Below are 27904 nucleotides of genomic sequence, written 5' to 3'. Positions count from 1 at the left end.
ATATAAATATATATATATAAATGGATAGTCAATTATTGATACACAAAAGTAATATTATTGTATTACCTAAACTTGTGATATTTTTGCTATAAATAGCCATGAATGCAAGCATTAAACTTGCACCATTTCTCACACTTACAAAGTGTTTCTTTCTTTCTCTCCATTATCATCTTTGTTCTTACACTTCATTATTAGTATTCTAAATCAAGAATCAAATCACTAAAGGTAGTTATAAGCCTACTGAATTATAACATCAAGAATCAAACCACTAAAGGTAGTTATAAGCCTACTGAATTATAACACAACTGATATATAACAACTTTTTTGTCTTTGTGACCACTTGCTTTTTCAACTTACATAACAATTTGGAACTTAAATATATCATTCTAAAGTTTGTATTCAATAAACCCGTGTTATCACGGGTCCTTCAACTAGTTCATTTATAAGAATCGATTTGATTTTTATTTTTTTAATATTGATTTTTATGTTTGGGGTTTTAGTCTTGGTGATAAGTTTTGCACTATGATTTTAATTGTATCGACCACTATTAAAATTAATATCTACTTCATGTATTGTACATTAATTTATTATTACGATCGTTATTTAGTTCTAAGGTTTTAGTATTGTGTTATTTTGTTTTTGATGAGTTATATTTTAGATGACAAAAATTATAAATAGGGTTGAAAATAAAATAAGAAAAACAATCTATAGAATAAAATAAATCACTCATTTTCATTTTCCTTGACTAAGAAAAACAATGTGGTTTGTATAGAATAAAATAGAAGTTTTCATATTGACATGAAAGTTACAATCTATTTTTTTATAATAACAATCTTGTTTTAAATGACAACAAATACTTCAAGAGGCAGTGGACATAGCGATAAAGATTAACAACCTACAGATCGATGGCGGCAAAAAAACTTGCGGTCGACCACTAAATAGAGAATGTAAAGATGATGTTTCACTCTCTGTTGTGGTTTGGTTTAGCTGAAAGGAAGGTGTATCTTCATAGTTACTATATTATGTGCAGTATTATAAGTTGTACACCGGGGGGATTAAGTAAAAAAGATCCAAAATTTGTGCATAAACGTTGCCAAGCTTCTTGGACATATATACATATGTATATGACTCATCTTTTGGTTATTTTTTCATGTGTAAGATGTTCGAAATTTCTTGTAGTAAAAATTTGAGGTTTACTATTGTTTGATCTCTAGAGTGTATAGTGTTACGAATTTTAGCGAGCCCTAACAAGAACTTGATATTTCTAGTTATCAAACTCACCGCACAACAAACAGATAATATCAAAAACATGCAAAGATAATTAATAGATAAGTGTAAGACACGTGAAGAACAATGGAATTTAACGTGATTATGTCCAATCGTTTAATCTAACAATTGATTTAATTCACGGCCAAGAGAAAATTTAGTGATAATTTTTGTAGGTGTTACAATGAATTTAGCGGTCTATTTATAATGAAACATTAAAGCTACTTACATGTTGCACAAGTTAAGTTTCTCTTCAAGTCAAAGACATTTCAAAAATTAGTTATCACTTGGTGCACAAATTAACTTTGACTTCAAATATATAACTTCTCTAAAATCAGAAACTTACTCCACAAGTTAAATTTAATCTCTAAGTTAAACTTATCTCACGCAATCTTGAATTTTTTTTTTCCTTAGTTTATATAACTTATTTGTTTGGAAGTTAAACTTGCTCCACAGAAAATATATACTATAAACTTATTTGTTTGCAAGAATATATAACTTATTTTGTTTGCAATATATATAGAGTAATATATATATATATATATATATATATATATATATATATATATATATATATATATATATATATATATATATATAATATATATATATATATATATATATATATATATATATATATATATATATATATATATATATATATTATATTATTATTATTATTATTATTATTATTATTATTATTATTATTATTATTATATTATAAATATAATAATTGAATTAAAAGTTGTTATTAATCTAAATGCGACATTTGTGGGTATGGAAACCGCTTAATTTCTTGATTAACATATCTCCTCCCTTTCATTCATCCATACGCCAACTTTATTCCCAAATTTTATTGATTCCTTTCAACAATCCATAACATCTTCAGTTCAATCCCTAATAAATTGTGCATTCATGCATTGCGTAAGCTTTGCAGATTGCATAATTAATGATCTTTCCTTTTCGATTTCTTTAACATTCATAATTAGTATTCAACATGGCGAGATTATTTAGTTTTACAACCATGATGGATCATGGGTACCGCTATTTCTTCTCATACTCGGGTCTTCGATCTGTATCAAAGGACCTTGGCGATGGTACAATCATGCATTGTTGGATCCCTAGAACCTACAAACCATCAAAACCTAATCTTCTCCTTTTACATGGATTTGGTGCCAACGCAATGTGGCAATACGCCGATCTTTTGTATCATTTCACCCCTAAATTTAACGTCTATGTGCCGGATTTACTTTTCTTTGGTGGTTCATTTACTACTCGGCCAGAAAGGTCTGAATCTTTTCAGGCTAAATGTGTGATGAAGATGATGTGTGATGAGTTTGGGGTGAAACGGATGAGCTTGGTCGGTATAAGTTATGGTGGGTTCGTTGGGTACAACATTTGTCTGCAGTTTCCTGAAGCGGTTGAGAGGATAGCGGTGTGCTGTTCTGGAATTTGTTTGGAGGAGAAAGATATGAAGAATGGGTTGTTTAGGGTTTCGGATTTGGAAGAGGCCGAAAGGATTTTGTTGGCTCAAACGCCCGAAAAGTTGAAGGAGTTAATCAAATTTTCGTTCGCGAAGCCTATTAAGGGAATCCCAAATTACTTTTTATCTGATTTCATTAGTGTGAGTTTAATTATATCCATTTACATATCTAAATTTTACTCCTCCATGTTTACTTATTTTCAAGAAACAAATACCTTATTTGAAAAGCCACTTGGGGAGGGCTTTTTACCGCCCATGCTCTTGGATTGGGCCAGGTTTCCTTTTTAACAACAGTTGAGGTCAGGTTATGCAACTACGGGAGATGAACGCGAACGCGTGGGTGGTTTCGTCCCCTGGGTGATCCAAACTGTTGTTCAAAAAAAATTATTATTTTTCCTAGATTGATCATCAATATTGATAACTAACTAAAATTAGCCTAAAATGTTCAAACTTCCAAAAACTATGCTCTGTTTACGGTAACGAGTGACCTGGCTGTTTAGGTATCACACGTTAAAGCGCAAATCGACATGGTCTATATTGACCAATATGTCACCTATTACGCCGTACGTTAATCGAGTCAAATTAGCTTCGAACAAAATAAAAAATTGAAAGAGGCTTGGCTTTAATTTCAATCTATGAAAGTTGTACCTTCTTTTCCCTCCTCTCAAAGTTTGCAGGAGCTGTCAAAGTTAGAGTAGAATGAACATCTGTATTTTAGGCTTCAACCGATGGCCTTTCGCTCGATACCAAAATAAATACGTAACAAATAAGTTTTCCATTTTTGACATGTGTAGGCGATGTGTTCAGACTATGTAAAAGAAAAGAGGGAACTTATTCAATCAATTCTTAATGACAGACTATATTCAAAAGTCCCCAAGATTGATCAGGCGAGTTTTTTTTCTTCTTCTTCATGTGTACTATTTATCAACAAGTTATCATCTTACTATTTTAGTGCTTGAAAAAATAAAATACAATAAATACAATGTACATTGTACTTATTTCATTGAATGTGTTTTGATCTTGTACTGTATAAAATTAACAGCCCACTTTGATCCTGTGGGGAGATAAAGATCAGATTTTTCCTTTGACCCTTGGTGAAAGATTACAAAGGTGAGTTTTTTTATTTCATTCTTTATTTAGTGTCCCCTGTTTTTTTGATTATGTGGGGCCCATAGTTATATAATCATAATCTTGCAGACATTTGGGTGACAATGCTAGATTGGCTGTTATTGCAAATGCTGGGCATGCAGTGAACTTTGAGAAACCTAAAGAGTTTGCCAAACACCTTAAAGATTTCCTTTATGATGAGTCTTTTGCTTCATATTCTACTTTTTCTTCCTTCTATAGCTGCAAAGAAGATGAACTACGCTAAGCGATTAGCGGTTGATGTACGATTTCTCAATGTTACGTGTTTAGTCTTGGGAGTTATTCAGGAATTACTGTAAATACATTTTTTTGAAAAAAATACTCTGATATATAAAAGGATTAGTATATTTTCTTGTAGTATGATGCCATTGGCATTTGTGACCAAAAACTCATTGGCATAGCGGTTACCAAAAACTCATTGGCATAGCGGTATCGGGGTAACGCATGATCGATAGCAATCATAATAATAACAGTAACACTGAAAGGGCCATTGGTCTAGCGGTATCGGGGTAACTTTCATGATATGAGAGTGTGTTTGTCTTTAAAATAACAGTAACCGTAATAGCATTCTCTACGACATAACTGGCTTTGAGTGAATCTCGAATGTCGCGAAAATGGTAGCTGAGGCTTCTACAAAGACCAAAGTTCTTATAGTAAGTTCATAGCAAAAGCTTAGTAGTTATGCTACAAGAATCAATTGCCGTGCCAATTGGTCTGTCTTTGTCCTGCAAAACTTAGCTTTTTTATATAGTAATAATAATGTATGCAGCTCGCAACATTCTGTCGTTCTGGTAAATATGTGATCATCATAATTGTGTTGTACAAGAACAAATCTGTGATTTGGGGTTTAAACACAAAATGGGTGGTGGGTGTGTGTTTGATTAGGTTTGTGAGGTTGTGATTCATGAACTTCCGGGTGTGTTTGTGAATTATTCGCCAATAAGTGATGAGTGGATCGCAAAAACTAAATGCCCGGGTAGCCAAATTTGCAAGCGCTGATGGGTGTGGTGGGTTTTGCGAAGGCCGTTTAAATTCTTTAAATACCCCATATTGTAACGACCATTCGCAAATACGCAAGTCGCTTGCGTATGCTTGCGATTACCGCGTATCTGGGAAACGTTGATCATGACTGAGAACTCAAGATTGCGATCTGAAAGTTCTCCTTCACGACCCATGCGCAAGACTTGCATGGGCAAATATGTAAAGTTTTTTGAGCAAGTCATAAACATTTATATATTTGGGCATTTTGGTTAATAAGCCTACATATATTTCCACCATCCCAACGTAAAATATTCATTTTTTCAATTTTGTTGCTATAAAATATATATCCACAGTATTTATCATTTATCATTTATCATTGACAACATGTGTGAGAGAAAAAATAGAGAGAGTGAGGGCAGGGACGGCTAGAGCACAGGGTGGCTACAACGGCGGAGGCTTCAAACAAGGGTTCAAGTGGTCAAGCAGAAACGATCTGACATCGTATATGTTCTTCAACTTTCCGAGTGATTACAAAGTGGTCGATCTTTGGAAGATTTTCAAGCCTTATGGCTCGGTTAGAGATATTTACGTAGCTGGTCATTGTCTCAAGGGTGGGGAAAAATTTGCATTCGTACGTTTTGCTGATGTTTCAGATCCTAACAGCATGTTAAGTCGACTAGAATCCATCAAATTTGGTGAGAAACCTATCAAAGTGTTCAATGCTACAACCCGAAAACCTAAGGTTGTAGAGGTTGATAACAAGGCAAAAAACCAGAAGTCTGATGGGAAGATTTTCAATCAATGCTATCGGGATGGAAGAAGGTTTGATGAAGTAATTAGCGACAAGAAAGAAGACCTGCGTGATAAACTTGATAGCAATAAAGAAGATCTCAGATTCAAACTCAACACCAAAAGAAATTGGGGCGAAAACCCTTCAACAACGTGTGAAGAAGGCAAACAAAAGAAGAAGACTGTGACCATTGGTGATGAAGATTACAACAAGGAGAGCCTAAGGTATGCAGTGGTTGGTGATTCGATCAATGATAATGTCCTTAAAAACCTTGAATCCATTTGCTTGGAGGAAGGGTTCTTGGATGTTCACATTAAACTCCTAGGGGGCCTAAGTGTATTGATTATATTTAGTTCTGAGGATGCTGTTTTGGATATGGTCAATCGTGCAAATCACCCTCTAAAACGCTGGGTAAACAAGGTTCGTAGGTGGGATCCTATGGCGTGGCCAGAAAATAGGATGACTTGGCTTAAAATTCGGGGTGTACCACCCCATTGCTAGAATGATAATACCTTCATGGCGATCGCGGAGTGGTGGGGCGTTGTATATGAATTATACAACTGTGACATTAACAAATCAAAAAGCCTGGAGTTTGGTAAGGTATATGTCAAACTATTCGAACCAGCAAAAGTCACGGATTATCTGGAACTTCAACATAAAGGTAGTTCTTATTTTATTTATGTTACTGAAGAAGAGAGGTCTGAATGTTCAAATGGTGACTCGGATTCGATAAGCTCTGAGGATTATTCCTCAGATGAGGATTATGGTCAGGAGAATGATAAGGATTTTGATCAGGAAAACGACGAACATGATGATAATGGTTCAGATTCTTTCACTGATTCAGACGAGAGTGAGTGCCCGGAATCTGTTCGAATTCCGGGTTTCAAACCGATCGGTGAAAACCTTGAAAACTGCGCTAAGGATACGTTGGGGGAGGAAGATCAAGAGTCTGGCTGCTATGGAATTGGGAAAATATTTGAAGAAAATGAGGAGATAGTTAAAGAAACGCATGATAATTTTGAAATTAACCCGAATTCCCAAAAGACTAATGATGACAATCGTGGAGGCAATATTGATTATGATAATCTGTTGTATAATCTGTTGTATGGTTCCAAGAATGTAGAGAGTCGACACCCAAATACAGGTACTAGTGAACATCTTGGGCCAGAAGAGGTAACAGGCCCAATTTATGATGGAATGAGCCCAAGGGGTATGGATAAAGAAACAAGCGTGTTGGGCCTAAAAGGAAAAAATAACACGTATGTGTTTAAGGAAAGTGATGATGTTAATAAGTTGGGCCTAAAATCAACTGATGATTCAAATATAGGAGATACGATTAATGTAGTGAAAAATAAATCCATGGGAAGGAAACCTAACCCTAGACAAACTGTGAAGTCGTCTGATGTTTCAATTTGTAGTGAGTGCCACTGGAGTACAATCGGTAATTGGAAGACATCCTCGAGAATCATGAAATTAAAGAGATTGGCTCGTAATGGCGGCAAGGTCTCCAAAGGTAAATCCAATTGTAAGAATTGCAAGAATGGAAGGGCGAATCCTAAACTGATGAGAAGTAAATCGAGAAAATCAAGTAAAAGTCAAGGTCAAGGTATCTCAATTGGTGGGTCGATTAATGAAGTCGAACTAAGGGAGTTTGGGGATGACATTGGGCTAGTTTGGCCTAATCATCAGTAAGTTTGTTTCCCATCCTCTTCGTCTGTTATTTTTTCATTAATGAAGATTCTATCATTAAATGTTCGTGGGTTTGGGTGTAACATCCCGCATTTTTCCGTTAAATTATTTTAACGCTCGTCTTTTTATTTTAAATAATATCCTTCGTGACTAGATTCGTATCCTCCGTTAGCTAACATTCTTAATAATTTCGTTATTGGATTATAACGTCTCCCGTACTCTCGTGTAATTCAAAATAATTCGTTCGGTTAATTCCCGCACCCGACTACAAACTTGAGGGACTAAACTTGTCAAAATGCCAAAATGGTGACTAGGTCAAAGGAGTCAAACTCCATCCTCATCCATTCATTTTCTTTTATTTCCTTTTTCCTTTTTATTTCATACTTTCACATTTTCTCTCAATCTTCAACTCAAAGATTCATCATCTAAATTCGGATTAGGAAGCTAGCAACAAAACAAATTACATATTTGGGATCCTCTCTTCATCCTCTACAACTTGATACCAATTTCACCTTATTTGGGTAACTTTCTAAAATCACTAGATTTTGTGTTCTAGATGTTTTTGAATTATAAAAGTGTTAATTAGTGTCTATGGCTCAAGTCTAACATGAATATATGATTTGTATGCTCGATCTTGTTGTTTTGAAGTAACTAGCTTGAACTTGAATTTTGGTGTGTTTATTCTTGAGATTTAATTGCTTAAATGTTGTTAGATGTTAAAAGTTCATGTTTTAATTGTGTTACTAGTATCACTAGCTTCAAATTGATGTGTAGATTGCTTTAGAAAACTTCATAAACTTGATTATTGATTTTGGTGAATTTGGATTAGGGTTTGATGAACTTGAAATGGACCTTTGATGATTCGAATGCTATGAAACGTTGTTAGTAAATGTTTAGTTGTATTGTATGTTTAGTTACCTTCGAAACGGCATATCATACATGTAAATTGGTTGCCCGAATCATGAAATGCGTTTTACAAACTTGAAACTTTGATTATGAACGTTCATTGAACATTCGATATGAATGTGATTATTGTAAATGCATGTTTTAATTGATGATATGTTCTTAGTTGTATTCCTTGTCAAAAGAGCTTTCCAACGATATAAGATACGCATTATAAATGTTTACGGTTTGTATTTTGTGCAAAAATGAATTTGGATCAAGACTTGAACTTTTGGAACAGACCAGGTACCAGACCACGTGTATTGCCGCGGCGCGGCACCCCTGGTCGCGGCGCGACATAAAGCGTGTTCCAGATTCTGTTTGCCTTGTCACTTTTACTAAAAATGTTTGCTATACTATGGACCTCCGATTCACATGTAACTTGTTCTAACATGCTTATATATGATTAAAAATCTCAGAAAAATAGTTCGGGACCCGACCCGAATGTGTTGACTTTTTTGTTGACTTTGACACGACCAAAGTTTGACTTTTTGTCAAACTTAACCAAATGATTATGCAACCTTTCTAACATGATTCTATACTTGTATCTTGAATGAAACTTGACAATTTGATTCACATGCTATATAATCGAGTCGTAACGAGCCATAGGACTAATTGAACATCTTTGACCGATCGTGTTTACCGTTATTGATACAACTTACTTGTTTAGGTTAAGACTAGCATTTGTTCTGTGCACAAATTCTTGTTGAAGTATCTTTTTACTCTTGCACTCGAGGTGAGATCATAGTCCCACTTTTACTTTTTTTTGAACTTACATTTGGGATGAGAAAACATAAACATTTATTTTACTAAGTGAACACAAGTACAGGAAAACAAACATTCTACATACGAGTTTAGAACAAAATCCTCAATTCGATTATCATTAGTTACACTTGCCGGGTGTAAGCGAGAACTTATGTTGTATGGATCCATATGGGTTTGACAAACCCTCATTCAAGCGGTTCGCTACTGTTTACGAATGAAATATATTTTCGTGAAACCGTGTATATTCTAACACTATTGTGATGGGGTTCTATGGATGGAAAGTTAAGCATTGATAATTGGGTGCTCGTGACAACAATTTTTGGAATGGTTAACTATTATTGAAATGTTATAAATCTTGTGGTTCATTTGTATTTACTCACTTACTTACTTAAACCTATGATTTCACCAACGTTTTCGTTGACAGATTCCTATGTTTTTCTCAGGTCTTTGAACGATTTGTGATACATGCTTCCGCTCATTATTTTGATACTTGCATTGGATGTCGAGTATATGTGCATACATGGAGCGTCTTTTCACTTTTTTTAAAACTGTGTCGCATAGGTTTCATTTGTACTTATAACTTTGTAACGTAACTTTTGGTTGAACCATTCTTGTAAACTTGGAAACAATCTTTACTTTTGAAATGAAGGCGACGCATCTTGGTCAAACGTTATTTTAAAGACTTATGACCACGTAACGGGACCTAAGTAGTCGGCGCCGTCAATGACGATTTTGTCGGGTCGCTACAGATGGTATCAGAGCGTTGGTTGTAGGGATTTAGAGTTCATTAGTGTCGACCCCGAGTCATAGGGTACATTAGTGAATCTAGACTACAACCGGCATATAGACTTGAAGTAGGAATTACTTGACTACTTGTGCATACATACTCAAACTCTTTTATTCGCATCTAACTCTTGTTCTACCTTAATCTCACGTGGTTGATTTGATTGACATGCCACCTTGACTATATGAAATGATGTCGAATGCACATATGAATCAGGGTAATATAATTTTCGGGATTATATTACGGTGACTCATATGAACGTTCCGACGTTATGACATAAAGAATTTAAGGCGAGTCAAGGAAAAAATTTCTTTTTATCTTGATTCCATATCACGATTAGTATTATTGATAATACTAATTAACGGTATTCTTGTGTCATGAAGGAACGATGGCTCACCAAGGTCAACACAATACCCCTCCCAAAACTCTCGAACAAGCTCTTCAACGAATGATAGCCACCACCGTGGGAGAGGCCGTGGCTGGTCACTCCTCCAACAACAACAACAATCATGGGGCCGGTAATTCAAACGAGGGGTGCTCCTACAAAAACTTCATGAAGTACAACCCTCCCACTTTCGATTGAACCGGGGGACCGGTTGCTCTCACTCGATGGTTCGAACAAACTGAAGCCGTTTTTAGCATAAGAATGTCGGGACCAAGATAAGGTCAAGTTTTCCACCCTCACTCTCACCGGTATTGCCCTCTCATGGTGGAACACGTATGTACAATCGCTGGGTATCGATGAAGCCCTTACACTCTCTTGGACCGAATTAAGATAAAGAATGATCACCGAATACTTCCCGCTCGAAGAGACTCGAAGGCTCGAACAGGGGCCAAGAAATTTAAAAATAGCCCGAGATGACCTCGAAGCTTATAATCAACGGTTTGCCGAACTAACCTCAATTTGTCCAAACCTCCGGGCTCCTGGGCCCCAAGGAGTTGAGTTTTATATGGATGGTCTCCCTAAGAGCATTCCACACGGGGTAATGCCATTAAGACCCACCAACCTACAAGAGGCTGTGATAATAGCCCGCCGATTTATAAAAACGGTGGATGAAATTGAAGCGCCGGCACCAACGGCTGAGGCCCAACCGGTTAACAACAAAAGAAAACAGGAAGCCTCTCCATCAAGCAACCACAACCACAACGACTCCACCAAGAAGCCTTTCACCCCCGGCGGCAGGAAAAATTATGCCGGAACACGACCTTTTTGCAACACGTGCCACAAACATCATTATGGAAAATGTGGCAAACCATTTTGCATCAAGCGTCAAAGAAGTGGCCATGTGGCCCATGGTTGTAAAGGTGCCGCCCCCGTCGCTAAAAAGGTGCCCAGTGCACGCAGAAGGGGTGCTTATTTCGAATGTGGACAACTGGGTCATTTTAAGAATGCATGTCCCAAGAAGAACGCCGACCCCAATGTACGCGAATGAGCTTTAAACATTAACACCTAAGATGCCCGGAATGACAATTAGTTACGGGTACGTTTCTTCTCAACGACTCTTATGTTTCATGTTTATCCGATTCGGGTATCGATAAATATTTTGTATCCAAGACTTTGGAGCCTACTCTTTGCACTCCACCCCTCCCCCTAGATATTACTTACGCCATTCAAGTGACCAACGGAAAACCATTGCGTACCGATAAATTTTATCGGAGGGTGTACGTTAAACTTATTGGGTGGATAATTTGAATTTTGACTTGATACCTATAGAACTAGGGAGCTCAAAACCTATTCGTTAAGAATAAAATGATTCCTTACATGAGTATGGATTATCGTGAACTAAATAATTTCCGGTTGAGAACCGATATCCTCTTCCCCGTATCAACAACCTCTTGAACCGTTACAAGGATCTCGCATGTATTTCAAATTCGACCTTCATGCTGGTTATCTTCAATTGAGGGTTAAGGGAGACAATGCCTCCTAAACCGCTTTCCGAACTCGCTACGATAGTTATAATTTTTTTTCTTTTAATATCGTTCAGTTTAACTAAGGCTCCGTCCGTATTCATAGACCTCCTGAACTGCGTATTCAAACTTATCTATACAAATCCATTATCATATTTACAAATGATGTCTAAACCTATTCAAGTAAAGAAGAAAACGAACAACGTCTCCGTCTTACGCTCGAACCCTTGAGGAAAGAGCAATTCTATACCGAATTCTCCAAGTGAGAATTTTGGTTAAACGAAGTTCAATTTCTAGACCATGTTGTTAGTAGTCAAGGTATTACAATAAAATCTCGCAATCGAAGCCACACGTAGTCGGGAAACCCTCATGACTCCGAATTGTATTCGTAAAATCTTAGATCTCGCCGATTATTACCGAAGATTCATTTCCGACTTTTTCTCGTGTTGCTCGTCCTTTAACCCCGTTAACTCACCGAGGAAAGAATTAAACCTCTCCGTGTACGAACTTTGAACGCGATTATTCACACCAACCTTACTAGCTAAATTCATGTAGCACAATGGAATTCAAATATGGAAATATTTCTACTTGAACGCCTGAAAGGCATACTCTCTCGACTCGAAATTAAGGAAACTGAAATTCTTTATTTTGCCCGAAGAATTTGAATACTTATTTATGGATCAGATCAATCTTCTTGTCATCACGTACCACGATACATAAATCTGCTATTTCACTATGACCGTCTGATATTACTGGGACCCAAGATGACACAATCCAAGGATACCTCTTTCTTTGACTTATCGTCCTTATACTTCTGATAATTGGCCATCTACTACTCAACCCCGAACTATACAACTATGGGCACTATCTCGTTTCCCACCCAGTCTCAACATTTGACCACAAGATGCGCGATATGGCTACATCGAGGTGTAAACTCATCCTATTCTAAGTTCTCATTTCACTCCTATCTTTTCATTCGGATTTCCGTATAAGGAAACTTTTTATATAATTTCTCAATGGAGAGAGAGACTCTTCATGTATTACTAGTATTCGCCACGAGGGTGACTAGCCCTGACGAACATTTTCGGTAGCCGATAAGAAACTTGTACCAACAAACGCTTTCAAGCCCTAACTAACTTGTTCAAACATATCTTAAGAAATTCTATTCCAACACGGTGTACCATTGTCAATTATCCCGGATCAAAATACTCGTTACACATCTAGTTTACAAGAAGCCTTAGGAACACGTTTAGACATGAGTACCGCGTATCTTCCACAAACCGACGAACCAAGCAAACGAACGATTTACATCTTGGAAAGACATGTTACAAACTTGTATTGTTGCCTTTAGTTGATCCTTCTTACAACAGTAGTTACCACTCGTGTGTTAACACCGCACTTTCGAAACCTTACAGCACCACAATTGTTGTTCTCCTATTCGTTGGACCGAAGTAGGTGACAAGCAAATCATCAGATCCGAAATCATTCAAGAAATAACCGTTGAGATAGTTCAAGTCCAAGAAGGGCTCAAGACGGCCCGTAGTCTCCAAAGGAGTTATACCAATGTTAGATGAAAATCTCTCAAGTTCAAAGTCAGTAGCCGTGTATTATTGGAAAACTGCACCTTGGAAAGGTGTAATCCGTTTCGGGAAATCGAGGAAAGTTATATCCGTAATATTGACCCTTTTGAAATCTTGGGGCGTATTGGAACCGCTTCCTACCGTTTAGGTCTCCTGACTCAATTAAGTGTCCGTTTACCTTGAATTCCATGTAACAAACTTAGAGACGTGTCCTGTGGAACAGGAACGTACTATCCTTCTAGATAAACTTACTATTGATGACAAACTCCTCTTCATAGGAAAACCGGCTGAAATTGTGGATCGTAAAACCAAGCCTTAATACAACGTGAAATCCCGAATGTCAAGGTTCATGAGAATGCCCAAGGATGTATCTTCAACTATTCATAGCATTGACGACACGAGGTCTCGAGTAAGAGACATCGACTATTACTTCCAACTAAATTTCGGGACAAAATTTCTTTTAAGGTATGGGTAATGTAACATCCCGCATTTTTCCGTTAAATTATTTTAACGCTCGTCTTTTTATTTTAAATAATATCCTTCGTGACTAGATTCGTATCCTCCGTTAGCTAACATTCTTAATAATTTCGTTATTAGATTATAACGTCTCCCGTACTCTCGTGTAATTCTAAATAATTCGTTCGGTTAATTCCCGCACCCGACTACAAACTTGAGGGACTAAACTTGTCAAAATGCCAAAATGGTGACTAGGTCAAAGGAGTCAAACTCCATCCTCATCCATTCATTTTCTTTTATTTCCTTTTTCCTTTTTATTTCATACTTTCACATTTTCTCACAATCTTCAACTCAAAGATTCATCATCTAAATTCGGATTAGGAAGCTAGCAACAAAACAAATTACATATTTGGGATCCTCTCTTCATCCACTACAACTTGATACCAATTTCACCTTATTTGGGTAACTTTCTAAAATCACTAGATTTTGTGTTCTAGATGTTTTTGAATTATAAAAGTGTTAATTAGTGTATATGGCTCAAGTCTAACACGAATATATGATTTGTATGCTCGACCTTGTTGTTTTGAAGTAACTAGCTTGAACTTGAATTTTGGTGTGTTTATTCTTGAGATTTAATTGCTTAAATGTTGTTAGATGTTAAAAGTTCATGTTTTAATTGTGTTACTAGTATCACTAGCTTCAAATTGATGTGTAGGTTGCTTTAGAAAACTTCATAAACATGATTATTAATTTTGGTGAATTTAGATTAGGGTTTGATGAACTTGAAATGGACCTTTGATGATTCGAATGCTATGAAACGTTTTTAGTAAATGTTTAGTTGTATTGTATGTTTAGTTACCTTCGAAACGGCATATCATACATGTAAATTGGTTGCCCGAATCATGAAATGCGTTTTACAAACTTGAAACTTTGATTATGAATGTTCATTGACCATTCGACGAGAATGTGATTATTGTAAATGCATGTTTTGATTGATGATATGTTCTTAGTTGTATTCCTTGTCAAAAGAGCTTTCCAACGATATAAGATACGCATTATAAATGTTTACGGTTTGTATTTTGTGCAAAAATGAATTTGGATCAAGACTTGAACTTTTGGAACAGACCAAGTACCAGACCACGTGTATTGCCGCGGCGCGGCACCCCTGGTCGCGGCGCGACATAAAGCGTGTTCCAGATTCTGTTTGCCTTGTCACTTTTACTAAAAATGTTTGCTATACTATGGACCTCCGATTCACATGTAACTTGTTCTAACATGCTTATATATGATTAAAAATCTCAGAAAAATAGTTCGGGACCCGACCCGAATGTGTTGACTTTTTCGTTGACTTTGACCAGACCAAAGTTTGACTTTTTGTCAAACTTAACCAAATAATTATGCAACCTTTCTAACATGATTCTATACTTGTATCTTGAATGAAACTTGACAATTTGATTCACATGCTATATAATCGAGTCGTAACGAGCCATATGACTAATTGAACATCTTTGACTGATCGTGTTTACCGTTATTGATACAACTTACTTGTTTAGGTCAAGACTAGCATTTGTTCTGTGCACAAATTCTTGTTGAAGTATCTTTTTACTCTTGCACTCGAGGTGAGATCATAGTCCCACTTTTACTTTTTTTTGAACTTACATTTGGGATGAGAAAACATAAACATTTCTTTTACTAAGTGAACACAAGTACAGGAAAACAAACATTCTACATACGATTTTAGAACAAAATCCTCAATTCGATTATCATTAGTTACACTTGCCGGGTGTAAGCGAGAACTTATGTTGTATGGATCCATATGGGTTTGACAAACCCTCATTCAAGCGGTTCGCTACCGTTTACGAATGAAATATATTTTCATGAAACAGTGTATGTTCTAACACTATTGTGATGGGGTTCTATGGATGGAAAGTTAAGCATTGATAATTGGGTGCTCGTGATAACAATTTTTGGAATGGTTAACTATTATTGAAATGTTATAAATCTTGTGGTTCATTTGTATTTACTCACTTACTTACTTAAACCTATGATTTCACCAACGTTTTCGTTGACAGATTCCTATGTTTTTCTCAGGTCTTTGAACAATTTGTGATACATGCTTCCGCTCATTATTTTGATACTTGCATTGGATGTCGAGTATATGTGCATACATGGAGCGTCTTTTGACTTTATTTAAAACTGTGTCGCATAGGTTTCATTTGTACTTATAACTTTGTAACGTAACTTTTGGTTGAACCATTCTTGTAAACTTGGAAACAATCTTTACTTTTGAAATGAAGGCGACGCATCTTGGTCAAACGTTATTTTAAAGACTTATGACCACGTAACGGGACCTAAGTAGTCGGCGCCGTCAATGACGATTTTGTCGGATCGCTACAGATGGTATCAGAGCGTTGGTTGTAGGGATTTAGAGTTCATTAGTGTCGACCCCGAGTCATATGGTACATTAGTGAATCTAGACTACAACCGGCATATAGACTTGAAGTAGGAATTACTTGACTACTTGTGCATATATACTCTAACTCTTTTATTACATCTAACTCTTGTTCTACCTTAATCTCACGTGGTTGATTTGATTGACACCCCACCTTGACTATATGAAATGATGTCGAATGCACATATGAATCTGGGTAATATAATTTCCGGGATTATATTACGGTGACTCATATGAACGTTCCGACGTTATGACATAAAGAATTTAAGGCGAGTCAAGGAAAAATTTTCTTTTTATCTTGATTCCATATCACGATTAATATTATTGATAATACTAATTAACGATATTCTTGTGTCATGAAGGAACGATGGCTCACCAAGGTCAACACAAGACCCCTCCCAAAACTCTCGAACAAGCTCTTCAACGAATGATAGCCACCGTTTTGGGAGAGGCCGTGGCCGGTCACTCCTCCAACAACAACAACAATCATGGGGCCGGTAATTCAAACGGGGGGTGCTCCTACAAAAACTTCATGAAGTACAACCCTCCTACTTTCGATGGAACTGGGGGACCGGTTGCTCTCACTCGATGGTTCGAACAAACTGAAGCCGTTTTTAGCATAAGCGAATTTCGGGACCAAGATAAGGTCAAGTTTTCCACCCTCACTCTCACTGGTATTGCCCTCTCATGGTGGAACACGTATGTACAATCGGTGGGTATCGATGAAGCCCTTACACTCTCTTGGACCGAATTAAGAGAAAGAATGATCACCGAATACTTCCCGCGCGAAGAGACTCGAAGGCTCGAACAGGGGCCAAGAAATTTAAAAATAGCCCGAGATGACCTCGAAGCTTATAATCAACGGTTTGCCGAACTAACCTCAATTTGTCCAAACCTCCGGGCTCCCGGGCCCCAAGGAGTTGAGTTTTACATGGATGGGGTTACTCGGGTGGCATGTTAATTGTTTGGGATATAAATTGCTTTAAGGTTAATTGTGTAGTTGGAGGAGACTTCTTCTTAGCAATTAGGGGTAATTGGGTTGGGTCGGGTCATGACATGATCCTTGTAAATGTATATGGACCGCATAATGATGTTGACAAGAAGTAAAAAGTGGGATGATCTTGATAAATTGATGGCGGGGGTTGATTCGGGTTGGGTTTTATGTGGGAATTTTAATGAGGTACGAACCGGTTCGGATAGAGTCAATTGTGTATTCCATGAAGCCAGTGCAAGAAGATTCAACGAATTCATTGTGAGAAATAACTTAATCCAGATTCCTATCAACGGTAGGAAATTCACACGTATTAGTGATGACGGTACCAAGTTTAGAAAGTTAGATCGTTTTCTTGTATCAGATAATTTTATCAATTTGTGGAAAGACCTTGCAATCAATGTCCTTGATAGAAAGGAATCGGATCATTGCCCCTTGCTCCTTCGGGATGGTATTGTAGACTTTGGCCCGAAACCTTTCAAAATTTTGATGAGTGGTTAAATAGATATGGCATTGATAGTGTTATTTCCGAGGGTTGGAATAAGGAGGTTAGTGGATTTAGGAAAGATTGCATCTTCCGTGATAAACTCAAAAATGTGAAAACCGAGCTAAGAGGGTGGAGTAAAAAGGAATTTGGTAAACTTGACGAAGAGATATTGACATTGAAAAATATTACCCATAATTGGGAATTGAAGGCGGAAAGTGGTACCCTTTCCGAAAATGATCGAATGTGTTGGTTGGAGTCCCGTAAGAAGTGGCTAGCAAAAGAAAAAATCAAAGTGGGAATGTTAAGGCAAAAGGCAAGGGTCCGTTGGATACTTGATGGGGACGAGAACTCCAAATATTTTCACTCAACCATATGGCGAAAACTCAATAAAAACAATATTAGGGGATTACTAATTAATGGTCATTTGTGTGAAAATCCGAAGGAAATCAAAGAAAATATTCATGACCACTTTAAGAAGATATTTAGTTCGAATCAGGCCTGTAGACCTTACCTTCTGCTTTGCAACAGACCTGCTGGTTCAGGAGCCGCCTTTCGTGTTACCATGGCATCTAATGGTAGGCCTGGACTTTCTGGTGGGCCTGTAACAGCCGACACTGCTGGCCTGTTTACTGTTCCCGTTAGTCTGAAAGATCATAGGGCTGTTGGGCCAGGCCAGTTTAACTCTGATGGGCCTGCACAAGCTGTTACCTGGCCTGATCTGTTACATATTTCGCATGAGAATGCCAACATGCTGGAATTTGTCTTCACTGAAAACGAAGTCTGGGATGCAATTAAAGGTTGCGGGAGTACGAAAGCACCCGTTCCGGACGGGTTCAACTTGCGGTTTTATAAAAAATATTGGCAAGACATCAAAGTTGATTTAATGCAAGCTATAGAGGAGTTTTGGAGTTCGGGCAGGATATCAAACGGATGCAACGCTTCCTTCATCACCTTAGTACCCAAAAGGCACGACCCATCGGCGCTTAATGATTATCGACCTATTAGTCTAATTGGGAGTTACTACAAAATCATCGCGAAGCTACTCTCTAATAGACTTAGAAAGGTTATCCCAAACCTTGTAGGTTTCGAGCAAAGTGCGTTCATAAAAGGTAGGAATATTCTTGATGGAGCCTTGATTGCGAATGAAACTTTAAACTTCTTAAAGCATAACCGGTTAAAGAGTTTAATTTTCAAAGTTGACTTTGAGAAGGCGTTTGATTGCTTGAATTGGGATTACTTAATGGAGATCATGGAAATAATGGGGTTTGGATCCAAATGGAGAGGTTGGATCCTTTCTTGTCTCAAGTCGGCCTCGGTCTCGATTCTTGTTAATGGCTCACCCACGAGCGAATTTAATTTAGAAAGAGGGGTTCGACAAGGAGACACGTTATCACCGTTCCTTTTCATAATCGCGGCCGAAGGATTAAACGTTTTAACCAAACGTGCAGTCCTTACTAAAAGATTTTTAGTTGTTGAAATTGGCTCCGAGAAAATCCATATCTCGCACCTTCAATATGCGGACGACACGATCTTGTTTGGGGAATGGAGCATACTAAACCTTCGTAACCTTTTCAAACTCCTAAAATGCTTTGAGCTCTCCTCGGGACTAAAAGTCAACTATCTTAAAAGCACATTGTACGGAGTTGGGATTAAGGAAGCTGAAATAAATAACATGGCTTCTTTATTTGGGTGCAAGTCCGGCTCCTTTCCTTTCACATACCTTGGCCTTCCGGTTGGTGGTAAAATGAATAAACTTGAAAGTTGGAACCCGGTTTTTGATAAGTTCTCTAAAAGACTCTCGGATTGGAAAGCACGTACGGTGTCATACGGTGGACGCTTGACCCTTGTTAAATCAGTGTTGAATAGCCTCCCGTTGTACTACTTCTCGCTCTTCCGTGCCCCGCCGTGTGTGGTAAAAAAACTTGAGAGTGTAAGACGTACTTTTTTTTTTGGGCGGGTCGGGTTCAAATCATAAAATATCATGGGTCAAATGGGAGGAAACCCTCCTTCCTTTCGAGAAAGGAGGGTTAAATTTGGGGTCTTTAAAAGGCAAAAACTTAGCTTTAATCGGCAAGTGGTGATGGAGGTTCAAAACCGAAACCAACGCCTTGTGGGTTAAAGTTATATCGAGCATTTATGGGTCCTCGGGGGGTCTCTTGGGTCCCTTTGATAATAATGTGATACCTTACAATTCGGTGTGGACTAATATTATTAAAGCAGGATCTAGTATTGATGAGCTTGGAATCTCCTTTAGGAACTCGTTTATCAGGAAGGTTGGCAATGGGAACACGACGTCTTTTTGGAATGATCTTTGGGTTGGGAATGTTGAGTTTAAAAATAGGTTCAAGCGACTTGCTCATTTGGAAACAAACCTAGAGTCTACGGTTGGATCTAGGGTGCTGGGAACGGGTGCAGAACAGAGGTTTAATGGGAGCTGGATACGCGAACCTTCAGGTCGGGCAAAGGGTGAACTAGAGGAGCTTCAGGGGCTGCTGCGTTCGGTTATCTTACAGTCGGACAAACCTGACTCTTGGTGCTGGAACATGTGCAATTCAGGTACCTTCAAAACCAAGATCCTTGCGGAACATATTGATTCAAAAATTCTTCATGTGAACTCCTCTTCTTCTTCGGAAACTATACGCAACTCACTTGTTCCCAAGAAAGTTGAAGTGTTTATATGGAGGGTTTTAAAAGGAAGGATCCCGGTGTTAATTGAGTTAGATAAGAGGGGAGTTGATCTAAATTCGGTACGTTGTCCTACTTGTGATAATGATATCGAAAACATCAACCACTTCATCTTGTCATGTGATAAAACTCGTGATGTCTGGGCGAAAATCTTCGATTGGTGGGCGGTTCCAAGACCTCAAAACTTAACTGTTAGATCGCTCGTTGATGGGAGTACGGGCTCACTTGGGTCGGATGTGGGTCGTGATGTTTGGCAAGCGGTAATATGGACAAGCGTGTATCTTTTGTGGAAATATCGTAATGAGAAGGTTTTCAAAAATAAATGTTGGAACGTGCCGGTTGCGGTTTGTGAAATCCAAGTCAAAAGCTTCGAGTGGGTGGTGAGGAGATGCAAAGGAAAGGATATCGATTGGAATAGATGGTTGCATAATCCTTGTAATATTTTTTCATAAAATTCTGTGTTGTAAAGTTGTGTTCGTATATGCTGCCACCTTGGCACCTTGTATGATGTAAACATTGCGATTTGGGTAGTTGCTCATTGAGCTCTACCTATGTTATATATATATATATATAAAATTTATGGTTGCCTTTCAAAAAAAAAATATATATATATATATATATCCACAGTTTATCCTAACCAATTAAAATAAACTATATTGATTGAAAATAATATTTAGTTGCTGAAAAGCATGGTTGATCAACACTTGTAAAGCTAATTGAACACCTTGATTGAAACATACTTGATTTGGTTAAGAGTTCATAATTACTAGTGATTGTTTTTGAATTGTACTAGCACTTTATCAACGGTAGAAAGTGTGCTATTTAAAAAAATCCTACATATTTATACAATTTATATATCAAAATTATCACGCAAATGTACAACTGTAAATGATTTACGCTTTTTATCAATTACTCGCACTAACTTTAAAAGCAAATGATGGATTGCATGAAAAACTCATATCTCACCAAAATGTAATCAAATAGATTACCCACAACACGCAAAGCAAAAGGGTGCATGAATTATGTTATCCCACCTTGCAAAACACACAGTGATCATAGCTCATATGTGTCTTGTGAACTCATGTGATGATGCCTTGAGACATAACTTTGTTTGCACCTATAAAAATCTGCCCATTATGCCAATAAGCCATAAACTGAAATCTCATTCGTATATCATTTATGTATACATCTATGGGTGCAATCGATCTTTGTTGGAGAAGCAGGGTACGTGCTAAGAATAGAGACTTTAATTATTTTGCTCAGTTCTCGGTTTATTGCATGTACTCTCCTTCTCCAACATGGATTTGTGCACCTTCTTACAACTCGTAGACATTGCAAATGTTGTTGATTTTTCGGATACATGTTTTTGGTTTGATTGTATGTACCTTTTTCCTTATATGGTATGATATCTTTGAAGTCTTTAAGATAGCTCTTCTATGCTGTTAATGGTGTTCGATTATCTCTAGTTTTCTTGAACAGGTTATAACTGTACAACAAGATCTAAAAGGTCGTTAATGCTGACGTATGGGAAAAAGAACGATAAGGGCGTACATTTATACACATGAAACCATCTTTTTGTGAAATACAGGGTAAAACAACATACAGAACAAGGGTACATTGTTCTCTAGTGAAATATTTATAAAAAGGTGAAAAAAGAGGTTAAAGCGCGTATATTTAAATCCTATTTTCCCCAGAACTTACAAGATCTTACCTGAAACCAGAAACTAATTGGCAACAAATTTATTGTATACAGGGACTTTATGATTCTCCTTTCAAAGTTTCAAAGACCCCACATGCTTTCTTTTGGCATTTTGGACACATATATCCAGCTGCTTCAGCCATCGTTTCAGCATCGACGGGCCCACAAAGGAACTCTCTGTTGCACCATGTACATGTTGTCATGAACCTGATATTAGCATTCACGATAGGAACTGATTCTTGTGCTTTGGCTATCTTACGTGAAATAAATGAAGATTGCTCATTCTGCGGCGAAAGAACTTGATCTAACTGTGGCTCATCATGGTCAATAACAGCATGCTGATAAAGGTCCATCTGCGTCAATAAACAAAAGCTCGAATCAGTGGGAACATACCTACTGAGAGTTGGTCGTGTAACGGAACAAATTAACTGGCTTTAGGTTTAGGACCACCGTTGTGTATTTTTTTAAAAAAATCACCAAGGACATTTAAAAGAAAAGGACTACCCGTATAATTCTGGGTAAACCAATTCTGGATAAACCACGGGAAGCCCGGAACCAATGGTATAATTAACTCTAGAGATAACAATAACACAATAATAAAAATAAAAATTATTATTGATGATAACGATAATAATTACAGTTACGTTACATTACCTTCTCAAAGGTACATTGTGTTGCGTCACGGGTGGGGAGATTCAATCTTCGGGTGGTTTTCTTGTGAAAAATCGTCAGGTGCTTCTCAAGCCCACCCATGTCATCAAACTTCAATCCGCATGGATAACAATCAATAAAGCTGTCTATTTTAACATCATATAAATCATATGTTCCGGACAAGTTATTTGTTACCTCATGATGAACTGAATCGGGAACTTCATCTATCTGCTACACATTTAATTAAAACATACTCATTTTCACAAACTAACACTTACAATGATAGTGAATAGCAGGTGATTCATAATCCGCACTTACAGATTTGGGAAGTATACAACTACCATTATTGATCTGTCCTATCTCCCCTTCTTTGGAAAGACCGGACACGTCTATCAAAGGTTGAGCTCTTAGATGACGTGTTACTTCCGTGCAAGTCTTCAACTCCGTGCCGGAAGGACTGAAGATATCAAGGAAAGAACAACGTTATGGATAACATCGAAGAGAAACAATTATAACACTTGGGCCCCGTTTGGCCCACGGAATCCAATGGGATTCCGGCGGAATTGGAATTGAATTTAGACACGACGCGTGTCTAAATTCAACAATTCCGCCGGAATCCCATTGGATTCCGTGAGCCAAACGGGGCCTTGATGGTTAATACTAGGGAATGCATATGTTTGCAAACTTAGGGTCATTATATCCTCACAATATCACTAGCATCATATCTTGGGGTGCCAGGGAAAAAGGTCGAAAGCAATCACGAAATCAATCGGTTAGGTCACGTCATCTGAGTCTAATGTAACATTGAGAAGAGAACACTTGCCCTAAATTTCTTTCAACAACATAAACAAATCACATCACTATATCAGTATTGTGTAACTCAAAACATGTAAAAAAAAAGTCATTCATATATACTACACGTTGAATACAAAACTCTTGCCCTGGATTTCAATTAACAGAAACCGACCAGGACTCCACAATGTAGATATTAACAAACACACATTTTATATTTATATTAACTATATATCAAATGCTATTAACATCATATTGTTGCAAATCTACGAGCAACAACAGCAGTAAGAGCATACGGTGTCCACATCGTCAGTTGAGGTCGGTCTCACCGACGCCAGCAATATGGACACCACCCCACCATCGATTGGAGTCTTGTTCACCACGGTTCTCCAAGGTCGGGAGTCGACGGTGTATATTTTTTATTTTCTTTTTAATTATTCTATTTTATTATTGGTCCACGTCATATTTTCTCTCCCGAATGAGACACCCACTTTAATCAATTTCAAGGTCCATTTTCAACCTTGAAAAAATGGACACGGACACCTCCTCATGCTCTAAAACATCATAAACCTATCCAGATACAATAATCAAACTACATAGACACAACAGATATCACCAATTCATTAAATCATCCGAGTTTGAACCAAAAATTAGCATAACTGGAACTAATATTATAGGTCAGAACAATTAACATTAATCAGATTCAGTAATCAAACACACGCAACAATTTCAGCATAAACACAACAAAATATCCACAAATTCATCAACTCAACTCGATTCAAGATCATAATTAGCATAGATAGAGCTAAATTTTTTAGGTAAAAGAAAATCAAATTTAACAGTAGGCGAAAGTGATCACAACCTGACATTATTCCGGTAGTAACTAAAACACACACATTAATTTCAACATAAACACAACTAAATATCACTAATTAATCAAATCATCTCGATTTACGTCAAAATAGCATTAATATAACTAGATTGTTAGGTCAAAACATGTAACAACCTGACATACTTCCGGCAGTAAAACATAATCAGATCGACGCGGCGGCGTATGGAGATTCCGATATTCCAAACGATCGGAAAAATTCACCAATACGGCGGTGTTCACTACTTCACCACATTCCTCCGCTTACAGGCACCGAGCGATTCTTCAAAACATTTCATAAACCTTAACCGGTCATACACTTCGTCATGTTTTCCAACAGACTTATAAAGTCACCCTTCTCTCCGTTGACGTAATTTACACTTCCCCCTCCCACTTTCTTTATTTCTGTTCACTTCCTCACACTCTTTTATTTTTATTTTTTTATACACACACACTTTTTGTTTACGGCGAAATTCAAACTCACAACTTCAAAGTACTACGTAATGAATTTTCGTGATACCACTAAGCCAAAAGCCCTTTTGTCAAATTTTTTATTTTTACTTCATCTACCTTCTTTCCCCATCACTTTTTTTATTTCTAGTCCATCGATCTTTATAATGAAGGGAATGATGGGACGACGATGGAGTCGCATGGAGCATGGAAGACTCAAATTATTAGGTAGTTGAGAATTAAGCAAAGGATAATTTTTTTTTTTTCATATTGGTACTTGTTGAGTTGAGTTTTCACAATTACGAATCCAGTTTGATAATGTTTGTCATTTCTAGATTTTACAATTTTCGTATCACAATTTTTTAAGTAGTAAAATGAGGGGGACTGAGAGGGCGACGTAAAGGAGTTTCAAAAATGATTGACTAATAGAAAAATAAGGAAAATTTTATATTTTATAAATGACCATTTATTTCTTGTGTTTTATCGATCTTTCTAATTCAACGTTCCTCGAGGCCTATAGGCTTTTTTCCCGAGTTTTTAAATTAAAGAAATCAAATGAGATGAAAAAGAATGAGGGTAAAAAGTGGCATCTTTTCAAATTGAAAAGTAAGTTAAAAGGAAAAATTAGATCAAATTCTCCATCATCTTCCTTTCATTTCTTTTGAAATTCGAAAACACCATTTCATTTTAGTTTCTCTCTAGTTACTTTCTTTTCTCTTCAAAATATAACTCGAAAACAGAGCCACATTGATTATTCAGATACATTACAACTTACTCTATTTTTCTCACAAAGTAAAAGGTATTCAGTTACCTTGAAAATAAAAGCAATATAAACAATGTAATATGTTTGCTAGTCACGAATTATGTTTAACACTTGTACTCAATTCATCACACGTTAAATCATATTCAACGCAACGTTTTCACCTATTACTGACGATGATTTGGCATTGACGCCGCCGCCTGCCGCTAATGCGACGTTACGAGTGGAATCCGGCCAACGTTAGTCAAATGCGAAATGAAGGAAAAAGGGTGGCGTCAGGAGACGTAGCGTTAATTAATTAGTCATGAAATATATCTTGTCAAATTAAAATGGATATATTACCGTTTAAATATATTTTATTATGAAATCAAAAAATACTTTTTTTTCACTATAAATAATAATAATACTTGACTTCTCATTTCCAAATCACAATTCACTTCTCATTTCTAAATCACATTTCAATTGTCACTACTAAAAAATTCTTATCTAATTTCCCATCCTCTTGAGTCGTACGATATTATTTTAGCTTCCGACGATGAAAGTGAAACTATTATAGATTTCGTGCTAGAGTATATGATCGATGGGAGCAAGAAGTTGCATCGAAACGTTTACATAATGATTATTTTTTTGAGTCGCCGAAATATCCACCTCATAAGTTTAAAAGATGTCTCTGTATGAGTCGTCAATTGTTCATCCGAATTTCAAATGGTATATCTTAATTCTCTAGTGATAATATTCCCGATCATTTTAAATATTTTGTTGAACGTTATAATTATGATGCACACAGTAGTATTTTTTAAAAATGTACTTACTCCCTACGTCAATTGGTGTATGGAACAGCTGCATATATGTTGGAGGAACATTTACAAAGAGCTCTTATTCGTGACTAAGAGAACTGTAGTGACCCGAACTTTTCCATGTTTATATATATTAAATGAAATTGATATTTATATGATTAAGTGTTTCCAACATGTTAAGCAATCAAACTTGTTAAGACGTGATTAATTGAAATATGTTTCATATAGACAATTGACCACCCAAGTTGACCGGTGATTCACGAACGTTAAAACTTATAAAAACTATATGATGACATATATATGATTATATATATATAGTTAACATGATATTATTATAAGTAAGTATCTCATCAGGTATTTTAACAATGAGTTATATACATAAAATTGAGTTTATTGAATTAAGAAACTCGAAACGGTATATATAACGATTATCGTCATAACAACGTCTTACTAAATACATATGAATCATATTAAGATATTGATACACTATGTTTAATCATGATAAATGATAAGTAAACATGTCATTAAGTGTATTAACAATGAACTACATATGTAAAAACAAGACTACTAACTTAATGATTTCGAAACGAGACATATATGTAACGATTATCGTTGTAACAACATTTAACTGTATATATATCATACTAAGATATATTAATATATCATAATATCATGATAATGTAATAATTTAACATCTCTTTAGATATAATAAACAATGGGTTAACAATATTTAACAAGATCGTTAACCTAAAGGTTTCAAAACAACATATACATGTAATGACTAACGATGACTTAACGACTCAGTTAAAATGTATATATATGTAGTGTTTTAATATGTATTCATACACTTTTGAAAGACTTCAAGACACTTATCAATGTACTTCTACTTAACAACAATTGCTTACAATTACATCCTCGTTCAGTTTCATCAACAATTCTACTCGTATGCACCCGTATTCGTACTCGTACAATACCTAGCTTCTAAATGTATTTACTATTGGTATATACACTCCAATGATAAGCTCTTAGCAGCTCATGTGAGTCACCTAACACATATGAGAACCATCATTTGGCAACTAGCATGAAATATCTCATAAAATTACAAAAATATTAGTAATCATTCATGCATGTAAACAAAATTATACATCCTTTATATCTAATCCATATACCAACGACCAAAAACACCTACAAACACTTTCATTCTTCAATTTTCTTCATCTAATTGATCTCTCTCAAGTTCTATCTTCAAGTTCTAAGTGTTCTTCATAAATTCTATAAGTTCTAGTTTCATAAGAATACTTCCAAGTTTGCTAGCTTACTTCCAATCTTGTAAAGTGATCATCCAACCTCAAGAAATCTTTCTTATTTACAGTAAGATATCTTTTTAATACAAGGTAATACTCATATTCAAACTTTGATTCAATTTCTATAACTATAACAATCTTATTTCGAGTGGAAATCTTACTTGAACTTGTTTTCGTA

General features: G+C 36.5%; 3 protein-coding genes across 12 annotated transcripts; 2 read left to right on the top strand and 1 right to left on the bottom strand.

Moving 5' to 3' along the window:
- Positions 1-2051: 2051 nt before the first annotated feature.
- On the top strand, positions 2052-4294 carry LOC139853230 (uncharacterized). The gene is made up of 4 exons (XM_071842607.1): positions 2052-2890; positions 3544-3636; positions 3792-3859; positions 3947-4294. The coding sequence occupies exons 1-4, from the start codon at positions 2264-2266 to the stop codon at positions 4119-4121; spliced, it is 963 nt and encodes a 320-aa protein (XP_071698708.1). The 5' UTR covers positions 2052-2263; the 3' UTR covers positions 4122-4294.
- Positions 4295-17317: 13023 nt separating this feature from the next.
- LOC139853535 (uncharacterized) lies at positions 17318-20857 on the top strand. Its single transcript, XM_071842925.1, has 3 exons — positions 17318-17422; positions 17647-19657; positions 19941-20857. The coding sequence occupies exons 1-3, from the start codon at positions 17318-17320 to the stop codon at positions 20855-20857; spliced, it is 3033 nt and encodes a 1010-aa protein (XP_071699026.1).
- A 436-nt stretch (positions 20858-21293) lies between these two features.
- Positions 21294-24743, bottom strand: LOC139855486 (uncharacterized). Of its 10 annotated transcripts, XR_011761465.1 has the most exons (7): positions 24554-24743; positions 23074-23212; positions 22759-22986; positions 22364-22457; positions 22117-22281; positions 21791-21891; positions 21294-21532 (listed from the first exon to the last, which is right to left on the bottom strand). XR_011761465.1 is itself a non-coding variant. In XM_071844711.1 (5 exons), exons 1-4 carry the CDS (start codon positions 24577-24579, stop codon positions 22164-22166), a joined length of 687 nt encoding a protein of 228 aa, XP_071700812.1. In that variant the 5' UTR covers positions 24580-24743; the 3' UTR covers positions 21294-21905; positions 22117-22163. The 10 variants fall into 10 exon arrangements, 6 of the variants coding, with proteins under 6 accessions (XP_071700812.1, XP_071700816.1, XP_071700814.1 ...); XR_011761463.1 differs by having other exon boundaries at positions 22117-22457; XR_011761464.1 differs by having other exon boundaries at positions 21294-21522; positions 22117-22457.
- Between the last annotated feature and the right edge of the window lie 3161 nt (positions 24744-27904).

Source organism: Rutidosis leptorrhynchoides, chromosome 6 (genome assembly GCF_046630445.1).
Source record: "Rutidosis leptorrhynchoides isolate AG116_Rl617_1_P2 chromosome 6, CSIRO_AGI_Rlap_v1, whole genome shotgun sequence".
NCBI classification, from domain to species: Eukaryota; Viridiplantae; Streptophyta; class Magnoliopsida; order Asterales; family Asteraceae; genus Rutidosis; species Rutidosis leptorrhynchoides.
Note: the sequence above shows the minus strand (reverse complement) of the source record. Positions and strands in the feature narration are given on the sequence as shown.